The 27,442-nt window shown below is 39.8% G+C and overlaps 1 protein-coding gene across 1 annotated transcript in view; it reads right to left on the bottom strand.

Moving 5' to 3' along the window:
* LOC137672461 (protein ELYS-like) overlaps positions 1-27,442 on the bottom strand; it is a 50,979-nt gene that overhangs the window by 9,339 nt on the left and 14,198 nt on the right. The window contains 27 exon segments of the mRNA XM_068416699.1: positions 2,319-2,781; positions 4,524-4,708; positions 5,390-5,477; positions 6,429-6,538; positions 8,289-8,718; positions 9,992-10,105; positions 10,107-10,180; positions 11,043-11,057; positions 13,326-13,507; positions 14,005-14,103; positions 14,647-14,788; positions 14,875-15,022; positions 16,197-16,328; positions 16,421-16,565; positions 16,738-16,925; positions 17,498-17,644; positions 18,840-18,896; positions 19,021-19,144; positions 20,317-20,410; positions 21,153-21,257; positions 22,154-22,294; positions 22,458-22,547; positions 22,635-22,725; positions 24,452-24,580; positions 25,521-25,582; positions 26,051-26,232; positions 26,320-26,452. Of these exon segments, the coding sequence (XP_068272800.1) occupies positions 2,319-2,781; positions 4,524-4,708; positions 5,390-5,477; positions 6,429-6,538; positions 8,289-8,718; positions 9,992-10,105; positions 10,107-10,180; positions 11,043-11,057; positions 13,326-13,507; positions 14,005-14,103; positions 14,647-14,788; positions 14,875-15,022; positions 16,197-16,328; positions 16,421-16,565; positions 16,738-16,925; positions 17,498-17,644; positions 18,840-18,896; positions 19,021-19,144; positions 20,317-20,410; positions 21,153-21,257; positions 22,154-22,294; positions 22,458-22,547; positions 22,635-22,725; positions 24,452-24,580; positions 25,521-25,582; positions 26,051-26,232; positions 26,320-26,452 (3,870 nt within the window).

Below are 27,442 nucleotides of genomic sequence, written 5' to 3'. Positions count from 1 at the left end.
TGGAAGCGAAGCAACTGGCAGCGCAAAGGGAAACCTATTTGGGCTGCTGAACTGTGGCAAGATATTGCTGCTCGGCTAGAGAAACTAGTCGTGAAGGTACGTCATGTAGATGCTCACGTACCTAAAAGTCGGGCAACTGAGGAACATCAAAACAACCAACAAGCAGATCAGGCTGCTAAAGTGTTCCAAATAGATTTGGACTGGGAACATAAAGGTGAACTATTTTTAGCTCGGTGGGCTCATGACACTTCAGGTCATCAAGGGAGATATGCAACATATAGATGGGCTCGTGACCGAGGGGTGGACTTAACCATGGACTCTATTGCACAGGTTATCCACGACTGTGAAACGTGCGCCGCAATTAAGCAAGCCAAACGGTTAAAACCTTTGTGGTATGGGGGGCGGTGGTTGAAATATAAATATGGGGAGGCCTGGCAAATTGACTATATCACACTCCCTCAAACCCGCCAGGGTAAACGTTATGTGCTTACCATGGTGGAGGCGACCACCGGATGGCTGGAAACATACTCTGTGCCCCATGCCACTGCCCGGAACACTATTCTGGGCCTCGAAAAGCAAATCTTGTGGCGACATGGCACGCCAGAGAGAATTGAGTCGGACAATGGGACTCATTTCAAAAATAGTCTCATAGACAACTGGGCCAAAGAGCATGGCATCGAATGGGTATATCATATCATGCATATCATCATATCATGCATATCATCATATCATATATCATGCACCAGTCTCTGGGAAAATTGAAAGGTATAATGGGCTGTTAAAAACTACCCTAAAAGCAATGGGGGGTGGAACCTTTAAAAACTGGGATAAGCACTTGGCACAAGCTACCTGGTTAGTTAACACCAGGGGATCTATCAACCGAGCTGGCCCTGCTCAGTCAGACCTTCTACGTACAGTAGAAGGGGATAAAGTCCCTGTGGTGCATGAAAGGAATCTATTGGGAAAAACTGTCTGGGTTCTTCCTGCTACGGGCAAAGGTAAACCCATTCGTGGGATTGCTTTTGCTCAAGGACCTGGATGTACTTGGTGGGTGATGCTGCAGGATGGTGAAGTCCGATGTGTCCCTGAAGGTGATCTAATCCTGGGTGAGAATACTTAATTCTGAACTGTATAATGTTAATTGCTGCATAATGCTAACAGTGTTCATAAGTGTTTTTCAGGTTAAGACAGTGGTGATGAGACCAGAGCTAGCTGCAAGTGGCGTCCAGTAACCTCCTCAAGACTGACATCTTTAACCTGCAACCCGTGGGCACGAACTGTGACAAAACTGATACCATGTCTCCTGCCCTGAGAGACTGCTAGCCAGCTGGAAACCCACAATCCTGAACCAAATGAACTTAATGAACTTTGTATAGAGATGAATCATAAACTAGTGATATGTGTATATATATTTGAAAATGAAGAGGTAGTGATGATCTGAGTATGACATGAATGGTATGGAATAAGGGGTGGAATGTCCTGGTTTAGCCTAAACCAGGCCAATTTTCCTTTCAGTGATTTTTACTTTCAGCTAAGTCTCTTCTAAGTAACTGCACTTTGTGAAAGTAACTGCATGTTTTGCAGACAGTGTCTGCTTCTAGGACTGATAACGCTCAAAGTTTGTAGTTATCACTGAGGCACCGGTAGGGATGTTATGCAGAAAGGCTCTTGCTGTACTTAATCTTAGAGAAACCAAGGTCACTGCTAAATTGCTCACCGCTTACGAGTGAAGAGCCGAAGGGGGATCGCACCTGCAGGGAGGAGCGGACAGGGCAGGTGACCCAAAATTGACCAACGAAGGTATTCCATCCCATACACGTCATTCTCAGTATAAAACGGGGGGATCACGAGGGTCTCGCTCTCTTGCCCCTTCCGCCTTCCCTTGCTTCCTCTGCTGTGTTTGGGTGCTGCTGCTGCTTCAGGCTGCTTCTGCAGCTTGAGCCTTTGGCCAGTGTCCAAGGAGGACTCTGTCCTTTTTCCTGCTGCCCCCGATCCTGATCCGTGCATCCCTGAATCCAGCTCTCGACCGTCGCTGGGCCCAGCCTGGGCGTTCCCGGAGCCTGCCCTGCAGTGCCGGTGGTGACGTGGCCGACATCGGGGGAGCTCGGTCTTGGTTTTGTATATATTTGTATATATTTGATTATTCCAATATTATTATTATACTCTTTTTCATTATTATAGTTTATTAAAACTGTTTTAACTTTCCAACCCATAAGTCTCTCTCCCTTTTCCCTTTCCCTTTCCCTTCGGGTGGGGGAGAGGGTTAACAGAGAGCATCTGCCACAGGTTTAATAGCCAGCCCAGCTTTAAACCGTGACAGATTATATCCAGTAAGTTCTCAGCAATAGCTACCTTAATGGGTTCAGGCACATACGGGAGCAACTCTGCAATATTTTGAGATTCCTGATCACTAGTTACAGTGGACACTGATTTTCTAACATGTTCTTGGCTTTCACTATTTCCTAAATTGCTCACACGTTTTTCCTCTGTTGTTGTACCAGCCGGTTTAGGATCATCTACTAATGTAGGGTCTTCCATCTCCGCTTCACCTTCTTCTCCTTCCAACACTAAAGTAAAATTACTCTGAGCTATAAAAAGCTCTCCATCTCCCTCAGCTGCATCACATTCACCATCTTTATTATCAGGCATATCACATGCAAACTGTTGCTCTATAGTATCATAGCTGTACTGAAGGTTGCCTGATGGATGTAATTCTCTATATGGTGATGTTTCAGGTGCTTCTTCTGACGTCTGTGCCTTAGCCGCACTATCTTCGGTAACCTACAGTTAAAAAATGTCTGTTAACGCCTTATTAATTACCAAACAGACTAACTTCAAACTGAGCTAGATGAAAACACAATTATGTCCCCAAAGTTCAAAGTTCCAGTCATGAGAGTTGTGACTGCAACACTTAGTCAAACTGGCCAGCTCTCACATTGGACAACTCAATGCTCCGCTTTAAGGAACCACTGGGATTGCATGAGACAACACTTACATTCTCAATACCTCCATCTCATGTTTTGGAGTTCCCTGTACTGAGCAATTATTCTTTCCTTCCACATCCACATGAGATACTCAAGCTTTTATGTTGAGAACAGAAGTAGTATCTGCTACGTATTTCAAGTGAGTCAGATGGTCAAGATAATTTAATCAATGTGTAAAGACCTTTGCCCAACCCTCTAGTTACAGTACTAGATGGCAGAAGGCAGAAGCCACTCAACAGCAGTCTCCATAGAATTGGCTTATTTTCTCGCCTCCTGCCTTGTCAAAAGTTGCTAAAGCACCATATTATAGCAACGTGCCATGCTTCAAAACCAAATTCAAGAAATACTAGTCTGCATAAACTTTGCTTTTATGCTGACAAATCTACGAACAAGAAAGCAGGAAGTAGTTTGTCCTAAATTCAGTGAAGGTAGACAAGCCAGAAAGAGATGTTTACATAGAAATCAGTAAGAACCAGTTAGAATGAAAGCAGAAAAACCTGCACTGTATTGCTACGTGAATGACTGCAGAAGCTTTGCCACCATCTCGTGTACCTGCTCCCTTCTCCCCATCACAAATTTTCCATTTACTCCCAGAAGTGATTTATGTATTCCCAAGTCTAGAACCATCTTTTCTACAGCGTTGTCCTAAATCCCAAAGGCGAGACGAGCTACAGAAGTGACTGCCTATTTAACTTCATCTGAAATCTGGGACACCGAAAAGCATGTTCTGTTCCTTAAGACCGATCTGTTTGTGGTACGCCTACCTGTCAGCTTGTATTTCACTCCAACTATTATTAATTCCTGTGAGTATAATCCTACAGGAAACTGACAGTATACTCTATGTGGTACTTAGAGGACATTCACAATGAATCCAAATAACTCATCAGTGCCAGCAGAAGTAAGAACAACGGGGAAAAACGTGGGACAACTGGAGAATCTCTAGTTCTATTTTTCAGTCCATGTGAACAACCTTTTAAAATTTGTATTTTACAATGTTTAGATGTTAAAACAAATCCTGTTTTTACAAAAAAAGGTTTAGGTAGCTGGAAATATCTTGACACTGACAATAACTCGTTACTGGGAGTTCAGTTTATGTTAATAAGGAACAAACAGTAAAGGATCTAAGTACCTAAATCACTCTGAAAATGAGTTTGGCTCCCTCATCATTTTGTTATCTGGTAAATGGCCCCCAGTATCAAAAAGCTGCACTCCCCAACTTTTCTTGCTGTCTTTAACATTAAAACTATTTCTTTTTAAGTTAAATAAGAAATGTTTAAGTCCTCATAAACCAAATGAATGCATGGATATTTTAAAAAACAGCTTAGGCTTTCTTTTTTGCCCTACTACAGCTCTCAAAGGCCCAAGCCTTGACAGGTTCTATTCTATGTTATAGGTACGGAAAATGCATAGGAGAAAAACCCATCTGCCCTTACGTAATGAGGCACTTTTGTGTGCCTTCTAACTGTCAGTAAGACAGGACTATCCTCAATTTGCAAAGTGTTTTCTGTTTTGTAGAAAATGGGAAAATAGTTTACTTACATTAATTTTCTTAGTTTGAGGAAGATTGTTAGAAACAGTTCTTTCTTCCTGCGGAAAAGGAACATTTTCTTCAACTTCAGCTGCTTCTAGGTTACGTTCTTTAGGTAAATCCACACACTTCCCCTCAAGGCGATTTTCTGAATGGGTACTGACCACGTCCTCACTGTCAAGGATACTTATCACAGCTGGAAGAGATTTATATAATGTTAACTTAACTGCTATAGAAATGACACAGATTTAAGCAACAGGAAGTAACAGAGGGAGCAGGAGCCAACAATACAGCTCTTCATCCTGCCACATGTATTGGGTGTTCTCCAAAAACTAGAAGCCAGAACTATCTCTCTGGTAAAGGAGCAGCACCACAATTAAAAAACAATTTTTTTTAAAAAAAAAAATAAAAAAAAAAAAAAAAAAGAGGAAGGGGAAAATCAGCTGGCAAGTCCATAGAGAAAAAGAACAACAGAGGAAAGGGTGGCTGGAAAGGCACACTGATAGCTAGTTACACTTCACAGCCTGAATACTGAGGATGCACCATCTCTTAAAATAGTAACTTAGGCAGCAGATCTCATAGCACACAAATTAGTAGTGGTGTACAATGTTAAAATAAATACTGATCTCTCCTTCTAATGTTTTAAATTCTACCAGTTTTCTCAGTATCTTCATCAAGAACAGGAGCATTCACTATGCATTTTCTACAAGGACTTTCTTTGAGGAGGGTATTCTCTCTACAGTTTAATGAAAGTTAGCAGTAACATGCTAGTACTACTTCAATCTGAGACACCTGTAGTGGTATGGCAAACCACACATTTTCCTTCAGGAGTTCAGCTACCTTAACTCACATAGCATCTCCGACAGGATGTACATACATTGACTGCCTGCCTCCGGGGATTCAGAAAGCTGTGGATTTCTTGCAACTTGTACGGCTTTTTCTTCTGACAAAGAGGACATTTGGGACTCTTGGTGGTTTGTTTCACTTCATGAACAGAAAGAGAGAAATTTGTCAGAAAGCTTCAAAACAAACCTTGAGGAGCTTTACAAATTACTTTCTCACTGTAAAATCTTCACATTTCAAAACAGAAAAAAATAAGAAAAATTAGAAATTCCTTTACCAACATATCTACATTTCATTTGTGACTCATTTTATGCAATGAATCAAGTACTTAACAGTCTTCCCAGCTACTTAACACTGGATAATAACATCATAACAGAGTTGTACTAATAATATATTAGTTGTCTTCTGTAGAAAGAGTACAACTGCTATATTGGAGGCTTAGAACAAACTGAACAGAAGTTTGTACCAGTGTAAGTTACCACCTGAAATTCAGGGTTATTTCATTGCCAACATTCTCTCTTTATCACTAAGCAGTTGCAGCTTTTAAAGTATCTGGTGAGAAAATTGCTTCCCTTTCCAGAACAAATAGATGCAAATTGAGCACATGAAGAAAATAGAAATTAAGTGTATTAAATACTGCCAGAAAGTATTCACACCACAAAATAAACCTGCTAAAGTTACAGCAATCTCAGGTGTAATTTTTAGCTACACAATTGTCAGACAAAAGCAGGGCTTATGTTCACAGTACGTGCTTCGTATCCCTCAAACTGTAAAGAGGTTTCTATAGGCAGTCGAATGAAGTCTTTATCACCATACTTTGGAGGTTGCAAAGATTTGAGAAAAAAGGCTCAAACTGACAGCTAGTCAATTTGACTTACATTCGTGCCAAATTAGTTCTGTTCACAGATAGAAAAGAATAGAAAAGCCGTTATATTTAAGAACACAGGAAAGAACCAACACCAGGTCAAAATCACAGTTTTCGAATGCAGAACAACCAGCAGTGACATGTTGTGCAAACCCAAAGATGTATCTGTTTTCTTAACTTACCCTTCACTTGCAGTCCCAAAAGGAGCAGCCTCAGCAGCGTTAAACACCAATTTACCATCCTCAGGAAGGGTACGACATTGAGCATTTGATTCTTCCACAAATCCTACAAAAATAGATGGATGACTTTCCTGTTGCACTTAACATCATTTCTTTTAGAACGCTCATACGATTTTAAGGTGAGCCTTTCTGCATTTCGTCTAGCATAGGGGTCTAACAAAATAATGCTACCAAGACTTCAAATGCACAGAAGGTCTGAATTCTTCTTTCCAGTAAAACAAGAACTCGGGTGCACAATTTCAGTCAACAAAATGACCACTGATAGTCTGCTTACAGACTAAATTTGATATGTTACCAACCTAACGCATAATAACTTCAGAAAACATCCCTCCTTCTTAAAATTGGGTAGGAAGTTTATTTCTCTTTGGCTATTTGTCTCATTCCAGCAATGCTTCTTTCCTTTCTTGGCTCCATTTCCCCTCTTCAACAAGAATGCATCTAAAGTCTTGTCTTGTTCTTTTCTCTAGTGATTAACTGGTGGTGTTGAAACCCAACTACTTGCCAACCTGTTTTTATCTCAACAGGCTGAATTTTAGAAACGTCAACATTTCCTTTTCTTCTTGGTTTCTACTGCCTGCTTCCTCCAGATCCAGCAATTACCTTTGCAGACAGTATGCAGGACTGGGATGATTTTGCTAGCTCAGGCCAAGCAAGCGCTACACTGACTGCCCTCTAATGCTTCCAGAGTACTGACAATATATAGACCTGCTTGTACCATAGCCCGACAATGACAAAGTTTCTTTATGAGGTTATTCTTTAATGATTAGTACCTTATCATTATTTTCAGTGAAAAGCACCTTGGATTTCTTGGCCAAACACAAGACAGCTAAAACAGGACAGGCAAATGTTCTGACCCGTATTAATAGAAACACTCAGATCTGAAGAACCCCTTTTACCCAGGTACATGGAGTTTGTATCTGGGCAATCCTGTTACTTAAAAAGAAACGGATCTGAGGAACTTCAATAGCAATGACCACTCTCCAGGATCCCCCAGAATCATCTCAGACTTAGGACTGAATCAGGATGCATACGATGCACTGATACCAGAGTACACACTCCCAGGAAGAGCAACCTTTTTTTTATAGAGTTGAACGGACTGAGCTCTCTTTGTCAATTACCGACTGCAGCTGTGTTTGCACATTTTCACCCTGTTCCTGCACTACTCTCGTTCCCAGCTCTTCACCACTGCTCACCAGCTAGTGAGCTACATGTCTTCTCATGTGCCAGCAGACCTGCTCATATGAACACATCCTCAGCAGCTGGACTGGCTGCAATGAGTTGAATTGAGCTGAATTTCCAAACACCAACTGAAATAGGTTTGGAAAAGGCTGCATAAGCTGTTGAGCCAACAAAACAAGCAAGCATAGCTGTAAGGAGGAGCAGATACACAAGCAGACTCACTTCCAGAAGAAAACTATTTCTCTGAGCACTAATGAGGTGGTAAAAAAAGAAAAGAAAAATCTACTTAGTCAAAGCACGCCATTCACTAAACTTGCTGTGAAAAAAACGGCAGCCTACAGAAGGACCCCTAAAACATAACCAGAAGCCTAAGTTTTCAACTTGTGTCACTCAAAACTCCCACAAATCACTGCTGCCTCTCAGCTGCAATTACACACGACAAATGCCGGCCAAAAGCAGTATACGTTCACAATGTCCAGGATACCTATAAAAGGACTCAAAAGACAGCGGCAATTTTAGAAGCCTAGGACAAGGAAGTGCCTAGGACACTTGTGAACGCTCATCGTTAGCTGTTGCACTCATCACTAATTTAATCTTTTGAAGACATTTGGAAAATTCAGAAACTTAGGCTATCAGAGGATGAAACGCACCAGCTTCTCGTCTTAGTTCTGATGAATCTGGTGGTTCCATCTGGCAAGGTTTATCTGCAATCATTTCGCTGTCTTCTTCCTTCTCCGATTCTTGAAAAGCAGCAGTTTCTTCACTGGAAGAATTAGCTGGCTTAGCAGCTATAAAGATGACATCATCTTCAAAATCTCCAGGTGATTTTGCATCATGATACTCCAAAGTAGTTTGGTCTGACCTGGCAGAGACGTTACTATTTTCTTTGCTGACATCCATTTTCTCCAAACCACCTCCAGGTATGCTCTCTGAAGACTCTTCCATTTCAGCATGATGATCCTCAGGATTGCTCAGGGTAAACAGGCTTGTTTTGTCTCTACTTTCAGACCAAGCATCCTCCACCACTCCATGATGATGTTCAGATGAAGCCCCACACAATGCTTTATCGTCTTCTGTTACCTTTTATTAAAATAAAAAGTTTCACGATCAATAACATCCATACGTTTTTTGTCAACACAAGACAAAAAAAAGAACAAACATATACCGGTATTTGTAAGTTTTACAAGCGTCACCTTAAGCAAGGCGCTACAAAATTAATTCTCAGTCTAGCACTATCTTAGCTTTTAAAGCTGAGCGTAAAAATCAATTACACTTTTGACCACTTATTGAGTTTCCAGAACCTTGAGAATTAAGATGAAGTGGGTCTTGGAAGTGCTGGCTTCTACTGCCATCACAAGGCTGTTCACTGGGTTCACTACTGTGTTTTCCAGAAGAGGGAGCATTGCATACACAAAATCATAACTCAAGATTTCTCTTTTCTTATGCATGCCTTTTCAACTTGTATGCACTACTAAAATATTTTAGGGTTCCCTATGCCTGTAGCATGGAACAAGTAAAATAATCTGGCCACACTGCATTATTAGTAAGAACTTCACCTAGGAGAGCGAGCTTCTTGCTAGAATTGAGTAGCTCTTTGTAACAGGCAATAAAAGGTATAATAAAAACAGATTATGACAATTTGTTAGTACGTGTACGGAAAGCTCATACGTGTCGGTACTAGCACATGCCCCTCTTCTGCCCCTCATTTTGGTACGTTACTTGATGAGCTGAATCAGGCAATCCAACTGACAGAACAAAAGGAGGAGTAGAAGGGGGCAACTTTGAGATGGACCAACTTGTTTGACAACTATACGAACGCTATCCCTGGCACAAGGCACAAAACAAACCCGAGAACTTTAGGGCTAGAGAACAGACAACAGTACAGCTTTCATCATCAGGAGTCTATTTTTACCATCATTTAAGTAAACCCAGCCTTGCGAAAAGAGACTGAGAGGAAATGCAGCTCGTGACTTTTGTTGCTTTCAAAGATGTTTAATTCTCAAAGCCTGACAGACCCAAACGACTGGCTCAGTCGATATTCCTTACCTTCCTGTCATACCACCATTTGAAAAGGCATAGTGGGAAGCTGAACTAGCAATTTGGAACAATCACAGCGCCTAACACCACTTGAGTAAAAACCGGCAAGACCACTGGCATTTTTTTATGCATCCGTTCCTGCAGGCACGTGACATTACAGAAGGTCTAACGTAACCTTTTTTTGACCAAATTCAATTCTGATTTGTAATTCCTATTCTCAATATAAGGAGTTTTGGCAAACTTCAGAAAAATCTAAATCAAATCACAGTCTATAAAGCCTTTAACTGTAAAAATCACTAACTACAGACCAGCTTACCCCAACAGACCATTTTACGTTCAAGTCCTCTTCCCTGAAAGATATTCTGGGTTCCTTTGCTCGTAGTGGGGGAGTAACTGATCGTCCTGGAGATGCAGAGGGAGTTCCTAGTGGTGGTGATGAGAAGACTGTATCTGAGAATAGACTGAGGAGTAAACCCAGGAAATCCAGAAGCGGATGTATCCAAAACTTTAGCTCTCTATCAAAAGAAATAAAAGCCTTTAATTTAAAACCAGCTAAATCTTCAAAACACAAGACTTCACTTGTCAAAAGAATTAGCTTACACTACAAAGTGAGCTTGCACCAGCAGAGAGGACAATGTTTACCCTCCACACTGCTCTTTTCCCAAAGGTATGAAAACCTCAATGATAAAAACCATGCTGTTTACGTTTCTTTTGGCTTTTTTTTTTTTTTATGCCAACAGAAAATGTTATTTTTCAAATTAATTTCCTGAAGAAACAAGGATATGGCATCTCGTTGTCTGCCACATTATCTCCCGTCCCAGTAGTTTTGGCAATTTCTACACTGCTCTTCTAAAAGACATACAACTTCCAATGTTTCCCCGGATACAGTGACAGAAAACACTGCCATGCAAAATGGTTCTTTTTTTCACTAATTAATCCATCCGCGCACTAGACTAGATTAAGTGACACTGCTGTAAAAATACTTACAGATCTTCATCTACAAGTGTTCAGGTCTTCTTAACTCTTCTCAAAAAAGATTTTACAGTATTGAAAAGGTTTAAGAGGAGGAAAATGAAACTAGCTTACGTGGTGGTGCAGACCCCCCCTTCCCCCACATTGGGCCACATTGTAATGTCAGGACCAGCCACCATTAATGACAGGTGCAGTGAGTGGTCTGAGACAAGCAGGCACCCTCTGATCCTGCCTGCCGATGCAGTGAGTCGAGACTATCCAGTACCTCCCTGTCCTGGGCACAAGTACAGCGAGTTAGTACGATTAGGCACCCCCTAACCACATCTAAAACAACTGTTGTCTACAAAGCGGAGAAGAACAATAAGTTGGGATGATGGGGCGCTCCCCAACCATACCTAAAACCCTCTTGCCTGGGAAATGTAGCCGGAACTCCTCCTGCCTGGACCATTGCCTGCTCTGAAAGGCGCTAAGACGGCCTGACAAGAATTATGGCCATATTGAAAAAAAGGTACAGACCAAAGTCAATCATCTTGTGATCCTATAAATACCGATCCTAAGTGAGGCCCTTTGAGCTCTCTGGGATCACAGCAGGCTGTGACCCTGCATCTCCCCTTGAGCTGGGACGCCTCTCAGGGCAAATTTTCGTGACATTCAAGGCAGATTATGCGACGCTCGGGATAGACTCGCGAGGTGATTCAGACTGTGCGCCGATAGATGCAAATGAAGGGAAAGAGTGAGTAATTCACTGTAATTGGATTTTGTGACATCAAAATCGACGTAGAGTGAGTAATTCACTATACTTTGATTTCACAAGATTTTCAAAGATAATTGGGTCCCAAAAATTTACTACAATCTGCAGAAAAAGAAACAGTTTAGGTTAACCTCTATATCTATGTCTCTGTGTGTGTGCGTATGTGTGTTTGTGTATATGCAATTTGATTTAAGTAACTTCGTTGCATCTTTAACCAAGTCGCTGTGTTGATTCTTGATTATCGATTGGTTAAGTGTTGCTTTAAAATCATATCATCTAATCTTGTTGCGGGGAGCAGACAGGGCAGGTGACCCAAAATTGACCAACGAAGGTATTCCATCCCACACACGTCATTCTTGGTAAAAAGGGGGGGGATCATGAGGGTCTCGCTCTCTTTCTGCTATGGCCGGTGTCCAAGGAGGACTCCGTCTGTTTTCCTGCTGCCCCCGATCCCGATCCATGCATCCCTGAATCCAGCTCTCGACTGTCGCTAGGCCCAGGCTGGGCCTTCCCGGAGCCTGCCCTGCAGTGCCGGTGGTGACGTGGCCGACATCGGGGGAGCTCGGTATATATATATTTGTATATATTTGATTATTTCTATTATTATTATTATACTCTTTTTCATTATTATAGTTTATTAAAACTGTTTTAACTTTCCAACCCGGAAGTCTCTCTCCCTTTTCCCTTTCCCTTTCCCTTTGGGGGGAGGGGGGGGATAACAGAGGGCATCTGCCACAGGTTTAATAGCTGGCCCAGCTTTAAAACCGTAACACTTGTGATTTACCATATAAATTGCTGCCATCCCAAAGTTGTGCAAAACACACACCACCATGTTGAATCAATACCACTGAAACCCCTGTATCCAATTCCCTTAGACATAAGCCGTAGACCAAGTCTGGGACTAGGATTGGATCCAGCCCCACCTAGACTCCTCTCCGAGAAGGAGTTTAGAAAGCAAGGGGGGCTCTTCTGAACCTTGTGACTCAGTGGGAGGGTCTTTCTCACCCTTTCTCCCTTACCCTTTTCCCTTTTATCTCTCTCCATTCCCCATCTCTGTGTGAATCATTCTAGCACAATTCTAATTCAATTGCCCTTTAGTAAGTAACAGAGCGAACCTTGCCATTCGAACTCTACTGTCGTGCTTTTTACGAATTTCTATTAAAATCACTTTTACTGATATCTTTGATGGTGATTCTTTAAGTGACGTAAAACTTAGTCACTCTCCTCCGAGACACTTAATAATATGGACAGTATTTAAGAAGAAGAAAAAGGTTATAATGCAGAAAGATCACAACTATTTCGTTCAGGTAGGCAAAGGCAAAAAGATCAGCACCAAGAAGATAGGTCCAGTGTTATTTCCTTGCATGAGAAGAGTTTAATGACAGTGGTGGAAATACAGTTTAACACAAACAGTTATTAACTAAAATTACTCCAAAAAGCCATCACTGAATTTGACAGAGACTGACATCACTCAGCTGACATCACTCAGTTGTCATTCACTTCACAGGATTAAGAAACTGAAGCACATGCATCTTGCTCGTAGGTAAGCAAGTCAAACTCTACAGAGCGATTGAGCACTTAAATAGTGAGATGGTTAAGCTACAAGTTGCATCTTTAAGTATCTGGGTATTTTGAAAAGTCAAACTTTAACTTACTTTGCTGCATGCAATAAAAACAAGCGTATTTCGCAAAGCTATGAGACAACGTGCATACTGCAATTAAATTAGAACTAAACGTTCCCTCTTCAAGTCTGTACCCAATGGACTGTTTCCAAAAGGACTATATATACAACACCCACGTGCCTCCTGAGAATAGGCCACAATTTGAATCCAACAGGATTTGTGTTAAATATTTTGCTGGTTTCATTTTAAACGAAAATTACAGACTTTTGGTTTGGTTGGTTGTTACTGGTTTTTTAAAATGTGACCCTTAACCACAGGAGGAATCTCTAGTAAATGCAGCTCTGACAGTCCTGAAAAATTCCTTTGTGAGATGGAACCATGCATATTTGATGTCAATGGGCTGGATGCCGTGAATGAAGTAGAAGCTCTTCATGGTAACTGTGCTGCAGAACATGAAGGAACAGGATGAACCACCGAATCCAGCAATCTGTTAAGATACACAAATCAACATTGAAAATAAATAAATAAATGAAAAAAATCATGCTGCGTTCAAGAAATCTGAGATGATCCATAACAAAAACATTCAATGAACAAGAAAAATGGGTGAACCCTCAATGTTCGAGAGATGTATCAAGTCCACGAACAAGTTACAGGCATTTTCTCCTGTTAATTACTTCTTTACATTTCATACCTAATTTCCCAAGTCACTGCCTCTGAGGCAAAAGCAATCCAATTGTAAGTTGCAAAAGTGATGGAATTCTCATGCTGGAAGAAAATTCATCTACATTTCAATGCTGGGACCACTTCAAATTCTCCACTTAGTTGTGTCCCTAAGTTGACCATTTCTTTAACAGATGCAAAAATAAGTGCAAACAGAACACTGAAAACACAGAAAGTGTACACAAACACACACGCGTGCGCATGCTCACACGTACATGAGAAGCAACAGCTTTTTGAAATATTTGTTCTGTAGCTCTACTATACCTGGAAGATTTTCGTGAAAATAGTGGCCCAACAAATGCATTGCGCAACTCTGCTTCAAGGAGAGGATGTGTTATGGCTCGTGGTTCTGTAGCTCTAGGCCTAGAACTGAAAGGAAAGTGGAACTGATTTGCATTCCCCTGAAGTCCAAACATAGCAGAATTCAAGTTTATTTGACCAGACCACCTGCAGGGAAATCATCAGACAACTACTAGCCTCTTTTCTGCTCTTTATAATTCTGCCTATTTTTAAGTAAAAGAGGCAGAAACGAGGCAGAAACTGGGCAGGAAGGGGTAAAAGATTACTGTTTGATCACATAATCAAGTCTATCAAAATCCATACACCAATAGCCTGATGGTAATCATAGTTTTACTTTCAGCCATCTTAAATCCTGTAAACACATTTACCATCATGTAAATATATGTATTTGCATAAATAAGAGTATCATAGCAGAAATACTCTCTCTCCAAATATTATTTAGGATCTATTGATCCTTAAATGTTATATCTTGTATGCACAAAAAAAACAAACAAAGCTTTATTCAGGTGCACCTTCCCTCCAAAACACTGACATCATTCACATGGATGTTTCTCTCTCTCTCCAAACATGTGGCTCAAGACAAAACTTTGTTAAAAGGCTGCTTACCGATCAGGTTGTGAGAAACTGGGTGTCTGCTCGTTTCCTACCCGTACTTCTGCAATTTTGGACAATACATTACTGACGAAAGTATGCATGTTTCCTGCATTAGCTTGGTTTGTTACGGTTGATAATGGCTTTGGTCTTGCAACTGTAAAGCAGGAGGGAAAAAAAATCAGCTTTGTGTGATCAAAGTGATGGTTAGTTGTCCTTTATATTTCCCCCACTAAAAATTACCTTGTCTTAAGACCGATGAAGTCAAATGGTAAGTGTCGTCTCTCTCTACAGCCAGCTTCCTTTGAACTCGAGGGAGGATCTTGCCATAGTGGTCTAATATAGAGTTTCTGGCAACTGCTCTCTCTCTCAAGCGAGGATCACGATCATTCTGATGAATGAAGAGCGTAAAGCACAAAGTTAACTAATTACAAGAAGTTCATTGCACAGAACTCTCTCTGCTATTTCTAATTAGTGAATTAATTCCCTCTACAGATATAGCAAAATACATCCACTGCACAGAACAGCAGCAAGTTCTACTCATCAGCACACACCAATTTCACCCTGTATTTTAAGCCAAGTGGAAGGAAGACTAGAATAATAACAGAACAGACAACTTGAAGTTAAAACCACTCTGGCACTCTGCAGAACCTTCTGATATGCTTGTTATCAGCTGCAATTTTCAAATGGCATACAAAATAGCAGGCTTTCCCCTGTTTTTCCTGAAACACTAATGTCCAAGTTGACTGAATGTACAGGGTAACTACAAATTACCTTGGACAAAAAGATGTGAATATGAAAAAGAGTAAGGAAAAGCTTCCCACACACACCTCCTGGCTGGATGAAAGCTTTCTTATGCAGGACCTAAAACTTCCAAAATCACCTTCTAAGTTTCATTCACTGGAAAATATGGTTCCAGAAAACCACAAATGCATCACAGATCCATAACAGAATTTCACATAACTTAATCTGGCTATTTTGAGAAACAGAAGTTAGGTAAGAATTGCTGGTATAAATGTGGTAAAAAGAAAGTTGTGGAATTGCAGAGTACACTATAACTTGAGGAAATTAAAAAAGAAAAAAAACCAAATCAACACACAAATTTTACCTGTGGATTGGCACCCACACCGCTCTCAGCTAGAAAAAGAAAGTTCTGTGCAAGATACAAGAGATGGTATACGGCATCCTCTTCATTCCACAGAAAGCAGTGACACAAACAACTTTCAATAACCTAAACCACGCGTAACATATACAGGTGAACAACTGAATGATAAGGTTGGCTGACAGAAAAGATTTATATGTATTTCTCAGACACAAACACGCTATTTTAAGTGGAGTCAACAATGGTCTGTAACATTTCATTTATAACTTCACAGAGTACCTTTGGAGTAGTGAAATATTTTGTTCAGCTTCTAGGTTCAGCTCTAACTTAAGGTGTAGAAACTTATTCCTAGTATTTCAAAGAATGGTATAAAAAACAAAGCAGGATTTTTATTGAATACTATCAAAAACGATTAGTAACACCTAACAGAGACTTGCACACTCAACAGAACTTTTATGCTTACCATAAGATTAACCTTCATGGACTGATTCAACTGTAGTGCTGGGATATAGTTGGCACGCTGCAGACGGTGGACTAAAAGAAATTCATGATTCTGAACACCAGCTGTGGTCTGTAAAAACTTCTCCAAACACTCCTATGAGAAATGACACATTTCAAAAATCTGCTAGGATTCTGCCTCTTCTCTTGTCAAAGAGACGATGAAGAGTTTTTCTTGTCCACGCTTACTTGTTCAGTGTCTGTGAAAGGGAGCTTCAGTAAGTCTTCCATTAGTCCCATCTCCTGACAGATTTCATACATGTGTTTTAACAGCTCTTCTACGTTTGACTTAGTGGTATGTTGCTGCAAGAGACCCCACGCCTCCACCATGCACCTGCAATTAATTTTTTTGAGATCAAAAGGAATATGAACAGTATAACCAAAAAGATGCCCAAAAACTATTGTGTTCAAAGTTTAAAGGGAACTTAGGGGATCGTGATCTCCATTATTTGTTCTCCACCTTTCACAATATTTGAATGCCAAAACGGTCGGATATATTTCTTTACCTATTGGACAAGAACACAGTGAGGAAAAGCTGCACTTCACTACTGCTTGATATTGATGGCTTTGACATCTGTATGTATCTGAGGGCTCGCCTGTGCTCTCCTTGGCACATGAGGGATTGAATAATTCTCATGTGTTGCCATGACACGGTTTTCATTGTAGCTGGATGAAAGAGCAGCGCCAGTGAACTCTGTAGAAGTTAGAGATCAGGTTTATTACAATACATACATACACGCCTGAACAAAGTGACTCAGAAGTTTCTTAAGTAAGGCTGAGAGTGTGTTAAATACACTTCTATGACTAGCTAAGGAAATACTTGATACAGGACATGTAAATAAATACATTACTAAATAGTAAGTTATTCTCCCAGACAAACAGATTATATTATATTAACATCGTAACAGGCAAAGAACAACCTTCAGCATCAGAAAGAACACGAATTAGGTTGAAAAGTCACTTTTGCAGTCTTCTGTCTCAAACATGGCTGCTATGATCACAGTTTTAATATTTAAAATACCTAAACCACTGTTTTTGAGAAAGTGCTCAACCGGTCTGCTGAACACAACCTAAATGGATGGCTTTGAAAATACCAAGCATTATTAAAGTTGATTTCTTTTTTGTTTTAATCAACTTCCTCTCAAAGTAATCAAAACAAAATTTCAAATCATAATTTATTGCCGAAGATCTCGTAGCAGTATTACAAAAAAGCTTCTGATATTCTAGCACCTGTTATTAGCTAAGCACGAATTTCTTTAAACTTACTTCATAATCCTTGTGATCAAGAAACCAAAAACCTTGAATAAGCTTAACAAGACCCCAAGGGATAGCAAAGGCAGTTGGGAAGGAGTCGGTTAAAGCTTCTCTTCTATTTGGAAAGGAATGCATGATATCTAGCAGCAAGTAAATTGTCTGATATCAGGTATCTAATTAAGGCTCATAAATCTGTAAGAGCAAAAATTTATCACATTACATTTAGAAAAACATAACGAAAGAAGAATACAAAAGTGGTAGGAAGCAGAAAAGACTAATCTATTAGTCTTGTCATTTCAAGCTATTATGACCTAAAGATAGTCAGGTCCTAACAACAAAAATGCATTCTGAATAAATAACTAGAAAGAAATACTCTTTGATTTCTGTAAGGCTTTGAAAAAAGGTTAACTGTAGGTATTTAAACACTTCCATTACAAACTCAGGCTCCCTCTTCTAGTCAGTGGACCTACCAGTTGGAGATTCAAACCATCTGAACATCCCATGCTGAATTATTAACACAAACAAATTCTACAGTTGCTTTTTCCCTCATTTCCAGTGTACAGAAAACAATGTAAATTATGGTGTCCTCGCAATACAACTTAGCTCTGAATGATTAAAACTGGCTTCAAAACAGTATGTGGATCACTCATTGGTAGTGTCATTTCCTCTTTCCGACATTCGTTTTTAGGGACATGTTCTAACAAGACGGTTCTGGGGTACAACAGCTTTTAAACCCCTTGCTCTCTAGGCTCCCTTCTCAGGTTAGGCAACAAACAACAAAAGCAATTCTGTATATTTCAGCAGCCTAAAAAGTAAGTTTCTGCCCAATGATTTTTCTTTTCTCTCGTCTCTCTAGTATTCTGTGTTCCTGCACTTTTAACAGAACAAAAGGAAGCACTCTTAGCTGTGCAGGAAAATGGATGATTTCAGCCATAACCAGGTACTGGTAAACCACTGTTAGAAATCCTTTTGCTCTGAAGCAGCACGTGTTAGTGCATCATTCTAGTAAGCAGCCATTTGCTACAGATATGGGGGCTTTCAAAAATTTAAAACTGTGTTTAAAGTTTGAGAAAAATTAAAGGGGCTTTTTATCTTTAACATTTCTTAGTAAACCTGCTTTCTCACCTCAGAAAAGACTTTGCAACAAAACATGAAGAAGAAATCATAAAACTTCCATAGTGCAAAGAAATAAAACAATGCTTCTGTCTACGACTTCATTCTAAATTAAAGGTTTTCACTTGTGTTGTGTTTGAAGCATAAATTTTGAAGTGTTATTGAACACATAGGTGACAAACATTTAACAACATTTATGTGCTTATACTGAAGGTGTAATAAAAATAACTAGAAAGGATACAACTGCATGTTTGTGGCTTTCTTCAATGCTTTCTAGCAAATAGAGATCCAGCAGTGCCTGAAATGAAAAATGAAATGGTTTCCAAAAACTCCTGCCTTTCATAAATCATTGGCTTTTGGGTGGGCTTTGGGGGGTTTTTGGAGGTGGTGGTGGTGCTGCTTTCAGGGAACATAACACTCACGTGTAAACTAGCAGGTGGATATTTCCCAGTTCCTCCTTCATCTCTCCGCCACAACTTCTCAACTTGCTCTCCTAACTGGGAAACCATTCCATCAATCATCAAGCAGTCAGAATCCCATTTTCCTCTGGAACAAAAGGTAGCAAGGATTTGGACAGAGTAAAACACTAATGCCAGCCTCTCAGTGTAACAGATTGCCTCCAGTCAAAACAAAACAAAACAAAAGCTCCCATGAGTCAAAGAAAGTACCAAACATACAAAGGCATGACTATGACTTGGAATAGACATGAAAGAGTTCTGAGTCAGATGAAAGATGCTCGTTAGATCGTATTCAATTCCTAACGGAGTTCAAAAGAGAAATCCTAAAAGCTCTCTTATTAAGGGAAAAGTTGCAATGACCTTTTAGTTTTCCGGTTTTCTTTTTTGTTGTGTTACTTGTCGTACAAAGGAAGTGTAAACAAAGTTTTTGAAGTGCCAGAAATAACCACTCTCATACTGTCTCACAGAAGAAACGTAGCAGTATCAAAATACCAGGACTGTTCCTGAACACAAATCTAATGCCTCAAATTGGAGGGTTGCAATACACAGCTGAGAGACAACATAACAGAAATTTCAGATTTTATTCTCAGCATCTCACTTTTGTTACTGGAAAAAAAGTAATTTTCAGTATTACTTCAGTATTTTCAGTATTATTTTCACAAAACTAACCATACAGGTAAATGTTAGTATCATCTTAAACAGCAGATATGTTCTTGTACACATGCCATTGCAATTACGCATGGCTGAACTTTTAAACATCACATTCCCCAAAAGTCCATCGCAGTCGCTCACTGTGACACTGCTCCCTAATATACTCGTGAGTAGGAGATTTAGGCCAATACAACTATTACCATCTATTACTAGTCAATAAAAGAGATGATTTTTTAAAAAAACATGCTTTCTTCTGTGTCCAAAACAATTGTTCTGTGCATGTCACGCTTTGCTGAACTGGAGGTGACTGGTCCTATCCTAATCACATGATCTTTTCCAGGCGTAACAAATTCTACAGGTTAGCCAACGAATTAAGTACACTACAAAAAAAATGACGATAGCAACAAATGGTACTAAACAGAGGTATAGATAAACATTTTAACACAGGAAAGTAACCTCTGTGTTCAACAGAACACATGCATCGCTGAGTCAAGAGTACTGCTGGCAAATGCATTAAGCAGAGCAAATACAACGGTTGATAGAAAAGCCATTCACTTCCACTTCTGAATTTGCAGGGAAAGTGTTCTAGGGCGTGCCTGTCAGGCTTACCTCGATATACGCTCCAGATTCTGTCGATGACCAGTATAGTAGCTCTGAATCAGAGGGTAATTGTAGAAAGGTCTAGACAAATGCATATCATTATCTACAGGCAATGAAGTAAAAGCAAGTTAAAGAAGTAATATCACACTTTTACAGTAAAATCTTTGACTAAAAAGACAGAAGATCATACAAGCTAAGCATCAAGAAGCACAGGCAAGCCTCCAGCTCTGAAAGAAGCCAATCCTCTTTCTGCCTTTGCTGAAAGAGATGTAAGACACAAGACTCAATTCCTTCTTGTCTCAAGTGCTGTTTCAAGTTCACAGTTGAGGTAGCATTCAGAACACGGAGTGTAAGCTGAAGTTCACTATAAATAAAACCAGTTCTCAAAGGGAATGTTTTTTTTAAAAAATGTCATGTGAATATTCGTAAGACAGTTAAGGCTGACTCTATAATCCAGCCAAATAAAGAAGCATTTCCAAGGTGTATTTTTTCCTCAAGCAAAAATAAAAAGTTCAAGACATGCAGGTGATGCTTTTACTGTAAAAACAAGTCTTCCAGTATTTGTTGTTTAATAGTTATTTGTTTCACATCCCATGTGTTTCAAGCTGTGGACACAAGCAATTCCTTCAAGTCAGAGGCACATTGCTATATCTAAAGAAACACCCAGGAAAGAAACTGGTTGCAATATTCTACACTATGTATTTGAAAAACCAGTAAAATCTCAATTTCACCAGCAGAACTGCAGCTGGTGAAACTGAACCGACACGACTTGGTGTCAACAAAACATTTACAAAAGCACGGCTGGAGAGTCTCCTTGTTACAAATGTATTACAGTTTAGGCTTACCTAAACCCTCTGGAAGGAGACTGGAGTGACAGAACCAGACGACCACTTGTGCATACAAAGAAATGAGGCTAGTCACCACCTGCTTCTTTGTCAAGTCTGCAAAACCTGAAAAAAGGTATAAGATGATTTTTGTTATGCAATTCCTTCCATTTTACAAAAATCCCTTCATCAGACTACATAGAAAGTCTAAAAATAACATGGCAGAAATCTTTGTCTTTGCATTTTTCACTCTGTATCACTTTCTTAGTTGAAGAAAAAACCCACATCACCACCAAAACAAAAAGCAACCCCTACAGAGAAGCAGATTCACTAAAGGTTAAAATAAAATAAAGAAGCCTGAACCATTAAATACACTCAGGAAGAAGACAATTGCTTTTCACATAGCAGAGACTTTTACTATAGCAAAGGGATATTCTTCTTTTTCTTCTTTTTTAGAATATACAAAGCTATAGAAACTCAAGTAGCTTACTTTACAGGTGACTCATTTATGCGTCATTTATATTTTTTAGCAATCTGCAATACAATATTTGTGTGCAATTACAAATTGCTAGCTAAGAATTAATTGTTTTCAGCAGTACCACACATTCAGTTGCTGTAACTTCAACCCAGATGCGTGCATAGCTTCTTGCTGAACGTAGCCTCTCCTACCCACTTGCATGAGCTCCACAACAAACTAGTTCCCTGAACTCACAGAATCACAGAATCAATCAGGTTGGAAGAGACCTCTGGGATCATCGAGTCCAACCATTGCCCTGACACCACCATGTCAACTAGACCACAGCACTAAGTGCCATGGCCAGTCTTTTCTTAAACACATCCAGAACTCAATGCATATTAAGCCATAGACACAACTTCTCACATTTAAGCCCCTTCTCCCAGCTAAATTTGACTGTCTTCCAATCATCAAAAGCAACAAATGCTCATGTTCCCACAATCACAACCCACGCATAATTCCAAATCTTAATCAAACATACCAAAGATCTAGTAATACTATTACAAACCTCTTTCAGTAAGCTCTTGTGCTTCTGTCAGAAAACAGTTCAAGACTGTGCCAAGGTTGCTCAAAAGCAACTGGCAGTGCTGAAGAGACTGTAACGTCTGTGGGTCAATGAAGTTGCAAGAGCCATCAAACAGCGGAACACCTTTTCAAGAACAAATATTAAATTGTTAGCCTGCACAGCAATTTCAGAGTTTCAAAGGACACTCAAATAACTGCCTGCAGTATCGTCTACTGGCAGATTACTGAATAAGCTCAATTAGAAAGAACGATTTTATGTTCGCAGAATGAGTAACACCAGTACTCACATATCTGGTCAAATTCATCTTTTGTATAGATCACTTTGTTCCATGTCCACTCAAGAACAAACCGTAAATTAGTAGCAGAACTTGGTTGCTCTTTAAAAAAAGAAAACAAAAAAGAAATGAATCAACAGTTTCAAACTATAAAAAAAAGGAACATTAAAACAATGTGAGAAGTATTACCTTCAGACATCCAACGTTTAATACATCCAGTCAGAAGTTCTAAAGAACCTGTCTGGACAGCAGCTGACAACACCTCTTCTAACTGCTCCTCCTAAACACAACAGACAAAATAACATGAGAATCTTACATACTTTCAATCTCTGAACCATCACCAGGAAGTGTTTGTTTCTGACTGTGTACTCTTTCAGACTTCACAAAGTCAATTAGACATTTCAACTTACTGAAGCCTCATTCTAACCTTTATTTGTATGCCTCTGCATTACAGTCTTAAATTACTGAGTTCCAATTACCTCTTTTCACTAACATCCTCTGCTGATACCCCTGACGCATTTTGTGCATATAAGTTTGCCACCAGCCATGCACAAAGGGGACAGAACAAATACAACTATGCAACGTTTGCATGGAAACAGTGAAGCTAAGGTCAAGCAGCTTTCTACGCTATGAAGACATGAAGCATTTCTCACACCCAAACCATTAAGTTATAATTTGCTAAAATGACAGGAAAGAAGTGAAACGTTTACATTCTGATAGGTTTAAATTTTAGGCTGTTCAAATACTCATTATAATGTTGTGGTATTCCTTTAGAAGGATAATGCATAGATATGCACAGCCACGCGATATTAACTGGGAGTTTATCCCACCTGCTGTCTGATACATCTGTCAGGTGAAATGATCATTCATCAAATTTTACTTTTTGGGTTTTGGTTTATTTCTTTTTTAAACACATTCAATAGTATCTTTCCCTCGTAGCCAAATCATTACCTCCAAAGTGATTTCTACACACTAGAATACACATATGGTATTTCCATCTTTTTCTGAAAACTGGTTTCAGACAAGGAAGCACACCAAATACTACTTACGGTGGGAAACAAAACTCCTAAAGAATATTCTTGACCATAAGTCTGAAATTTGTCTTACTAACATTCAACAGAAACCCCTGCTCAAATGCATTACAAGGCTCTGAACAATATAGTCACAGTTCACCAAAGGTTATTAAAAAATTGCTTGATTTCCCAAGTTATTTCAAAACTAGAATTGACATCAGAACATCTCATTTCAATGGAAGACTCTACATCAGGCTTGCAAAATAAACAGGCTATGTCTATAAACAACCTATGAGAGAGGGCTGTGAAGCCACTATGGTGGGATAAAGCAGAGAGAAGGTAGCGGGTGTCACGAGAGAAAGGTGATTAAGGTGTTGCAGCAACAAGAGGGCAGTCTGAGAGGACTCAACTGGGCTGGTGTGGCACAAGGCAAAGGCTACAGGGGTGAAGAGCTGCTTGGAGAGGCTGCAGAAAAGCTTACTGATGAAGGGAAAATGAGGGCAAGCAGTGAAGAAATTGTCAGGTAGAGCTGAAGTAATTGTTCACCACAGCCCACATCCCTGGAAGCAAATCATCATGAACAGTGCAGCAAGCTGATGTTTGCAATAGCTGGCATCCAAGTGAGACACTCCCATCGTCAGCTGCTGCACTCACCCTAATGCTTCGAGAAACTGATGCGGGTGAGGTTGCTCTGAGGGAAAGATCCTTGATATTGCACATGACCAGCACTGACTGCACGCTTCCTTGAGTGTGTCTGTGGCACAGAATTAGGAGCTGGGTCTCTAAGGACAGATCTATTAGGGCTGTTCCCAGTCAAACTCAGTAGTTTGGCTCTAAGAATACTGTTACTTCTGCTAACTAACGTTAACACCTGCATTTCAATGCAACTTGCAAAGAAGATGAAAATCAGACTGTCATGTCTTGTGGCCTCTACAGCCCTGTCAGACAAGACAGATGTATTGAATCCCCCTTGCTTCCCTGATATGCACTCACCTGGCTCAAACTGGATGGCTGGACATCAACTCGTCTTGGAGACAGGAAGCCAGCTACAAGACACCTATTGTAGCTGTCATGAATGGATTCCCTTATTGAAGGACCAGATTTCTTCAAATAATTCAAGGTCTGAAATATCAACCAAAACTTACAGTTTAGGACAGCATTATTATTCAGTCACTGAGGTTCTGGATGACTACTAACAGAAAAAAAAATAAATGCTCACTGAAACTGTCAGAAAGCTTGCATCAGTAATAGCTTTTAGGGTAGAAATCTGAGTAAGCATTACTATGTAGAGTCTTCAAGACGACAGCCAAACTAACAGTTACAGTTTCTTTAAAAAAGTCCTGTAAAACAAAATATCAGCCCTTGCAACGCTGAACTGAGTATTTCCGAGCTTCTCTGTCAATACACAGGCCTTTCTATTTCCTTGAATACTGACACAAAATACATTCTGTACAAGCTAAACCTGACACACACCTTTAAATCACACTTTGGAAGATCCTTCCTATGCTTGTTTGTGCAGAGGCTGATTGATGTTGCAAATATTTAGTGAGCTGAAACTTAATTCAAAATTATTTGTCACAGTTTGTGCAGTGGCTCGGAAGGTATAAAGTGGCCAAGACTGGGAGAAAAAAATTTTCATGTCTCTCAAACAGTTAAAAAATTTTTCATTTTCTCCATTTTGCCCCTCCTTCTTCAAGTTAAATAGGGATCAAAACCCTAACTCAAGACTCTGCAGGCAGTTTGACTGATGGGTAACAAAGATGTAATGGCTTTCCCTGTCTTGGACAACATTTTTCTTCTTCCTCCTAGAGCAACGTTGTACTCCTTTCTAGACATTCAATCCCTGATGGAGCTTCAACAGGAGACAATGGCAGTTTTACAGTCTCAAGAGCAGACCTAAACCGTCAGTATTTGCATAAAACTGGCAGGATACAATTGCAATTAAGAGTGCGGATGGGCAGGATGAGCATAAAATGGTCTGTGGCCCTGCAGGCACTGCAATAGAAAGCTTAGAAAAGGTACATCTCTTGGCATTGTCAATAAAGAAGCAGTAAAAGATCACCTCCTTCTGGAAGCCGGGGCAAGTCAGATGAACAACTCCAGAGTTCAGCAGGCACGTACCATCTGCAGAGACAATGAACGTTTGACAGCCTTCCATACTCTCACAGTCGTGTTATGACCAGTTTACATTTTTTAAATAGCAGCATCTGGAAAGATACAACTGAGTACCCGTTTTCTTCATCAGATCACTTACAAACTCGTTTTTTAAAACTAATTTCTGTGTGTAGGAATTTTACATCTAGTGCAACCGAGATGATGTGCTTTGAGCTTTAGTTCAAAGCCATTTCCTTTGATGACCATCACCACTTCACAGGCTACGTTACAAAAGCACCAAAACGCAGCAGACTGTCAGATTTGTTTCACAATATTAAATACCTTGTTAGTACAATGTAATCAGAGTTGGGTTTGGGGGGGCTTGGGGTTTTATGGTTTGGTTTTGTTTTTGAATGACAACCAATGAACAGGAGAACCAATAAATCGCATTTGACCTCAATTTAAACTTATCACCATTAAAAGCAGTCAAATACCTACCAAAATTATAGGTGCTTGGATTAAAAAACTGCTCAGGTGATGGATAAGAAGGAGGAAGTCTCCGACTTAGACTCCGCTCATGTACCAGAATATCCAAAATGCGGTTTGGAGAAGTCAGGCTTATGACAGTGTCCAGTGACCACAACGCAAAATAGGGGCAATCATGGACGAAATGTTCTGGCCTTAAAGAAAACAAGCGCATAAGTCAAACACCAACATTCAAATGAGTTATTTGTAGGGATACTGAAAACAACTTAATAAAAACCTACCTTAGGGAATCTGGCATTTGAGCATGATACCAGCGATTAATGTCAAATACAACCAAATATGTAGATGGTTTTCCCTGGCCATATGTATTCACTTGCCAACTGAAGATTGAGACACTGGTGTCAGGAGATATTGCTGTAAAAGACAAGACATTGTTTCTTATTTGTAGAAAACATGATATATCTGGTATTTTTAAAACACCACTTTCTATTTTGGCTTAATTCTTTTATATCACTCACGAGACACAGCACTTACTAAGAATAACAAAAAAAAATGTACGGAATAGCAAACATCTCTGCGATAGGTTTCAGCCACACTGCCCCTTTCTCTTCTTCAAATTGTATCAGTTTCAGCCAAAACAAACACACAGTTATTAGCTAATTAAGTTTTCCATACACCAAGAGCTGATCAAGATGTTTAGTTAGATGAAGAGTTTAGCAAAAAAAAATACACGAGGAACACAGACATTGCTACTTTCAGAAAGCACACAAACAGTTGTCGCATACACTTGTGTCACCCAGCTGGCATTATTAATTTCCAGATTTGACTCAATTACAAGTTTTCAGAACAGCTGCTTTCCAGCCCATTCAGAGTGAAAGAACACAATTACTACACTAAATAAATAAATTACATCCCCCCGCAATAAACAGGAAATCGGAATGAAGATTTTAACAGAAAACAGTCACATTGTTATAATCCAGCTCTCTCAATCCAATGGTGTTTTTATTAGATTTTGGCACACTGTTGATAGAGGATGGCATCACACAAGAGATGGAAGTTGCCCCTTCAGGACCCAGTCAAAGATTATAATAAACAGAAATAGCCTAGAAAGATCGTGCAAGTGTCTTCTTTGTAACATCAGACACAGAAGTTAAGTAAGTAAGAAGAGAGGGAAGGTGAATAACACAGTCAAAACAAAAGGCTATGGAAGTTATCCCTGCAGCAGGCTCCAAGATATGGTCAGAGCATAACTGAATTTGTAAACCCAGACATGTATGTTTAATTCTTGCGAGATAACGAAAGACACCATAAGAGTTTTAACTCTTTATATGGACAAGGAAAGCTATTCCTTTAAGAACTTGTAGGTGTAGCAACCTATTAGATTTAGGACAGGCAGATCATAGA

This window comes from Nyctibius grandis, chromosome 1 (genome assembly GCF_013368605.1).
Source record: "Nyctibius grandis isolate bNycGra1 chromosome 1, bNycGra1.pri, whole genome shotgun sequence".
Taxonomy (NCBI): domain Eukaryota; kingdom Metazoa; phylum Chordata; class Aves; order Nyctibiiformes; family Nyctibiidae; genus Nyctibius; species Nyctibius grandis.
This window is presented reverse-complemented; position numbering and strand designations above follow the sequence as displayed.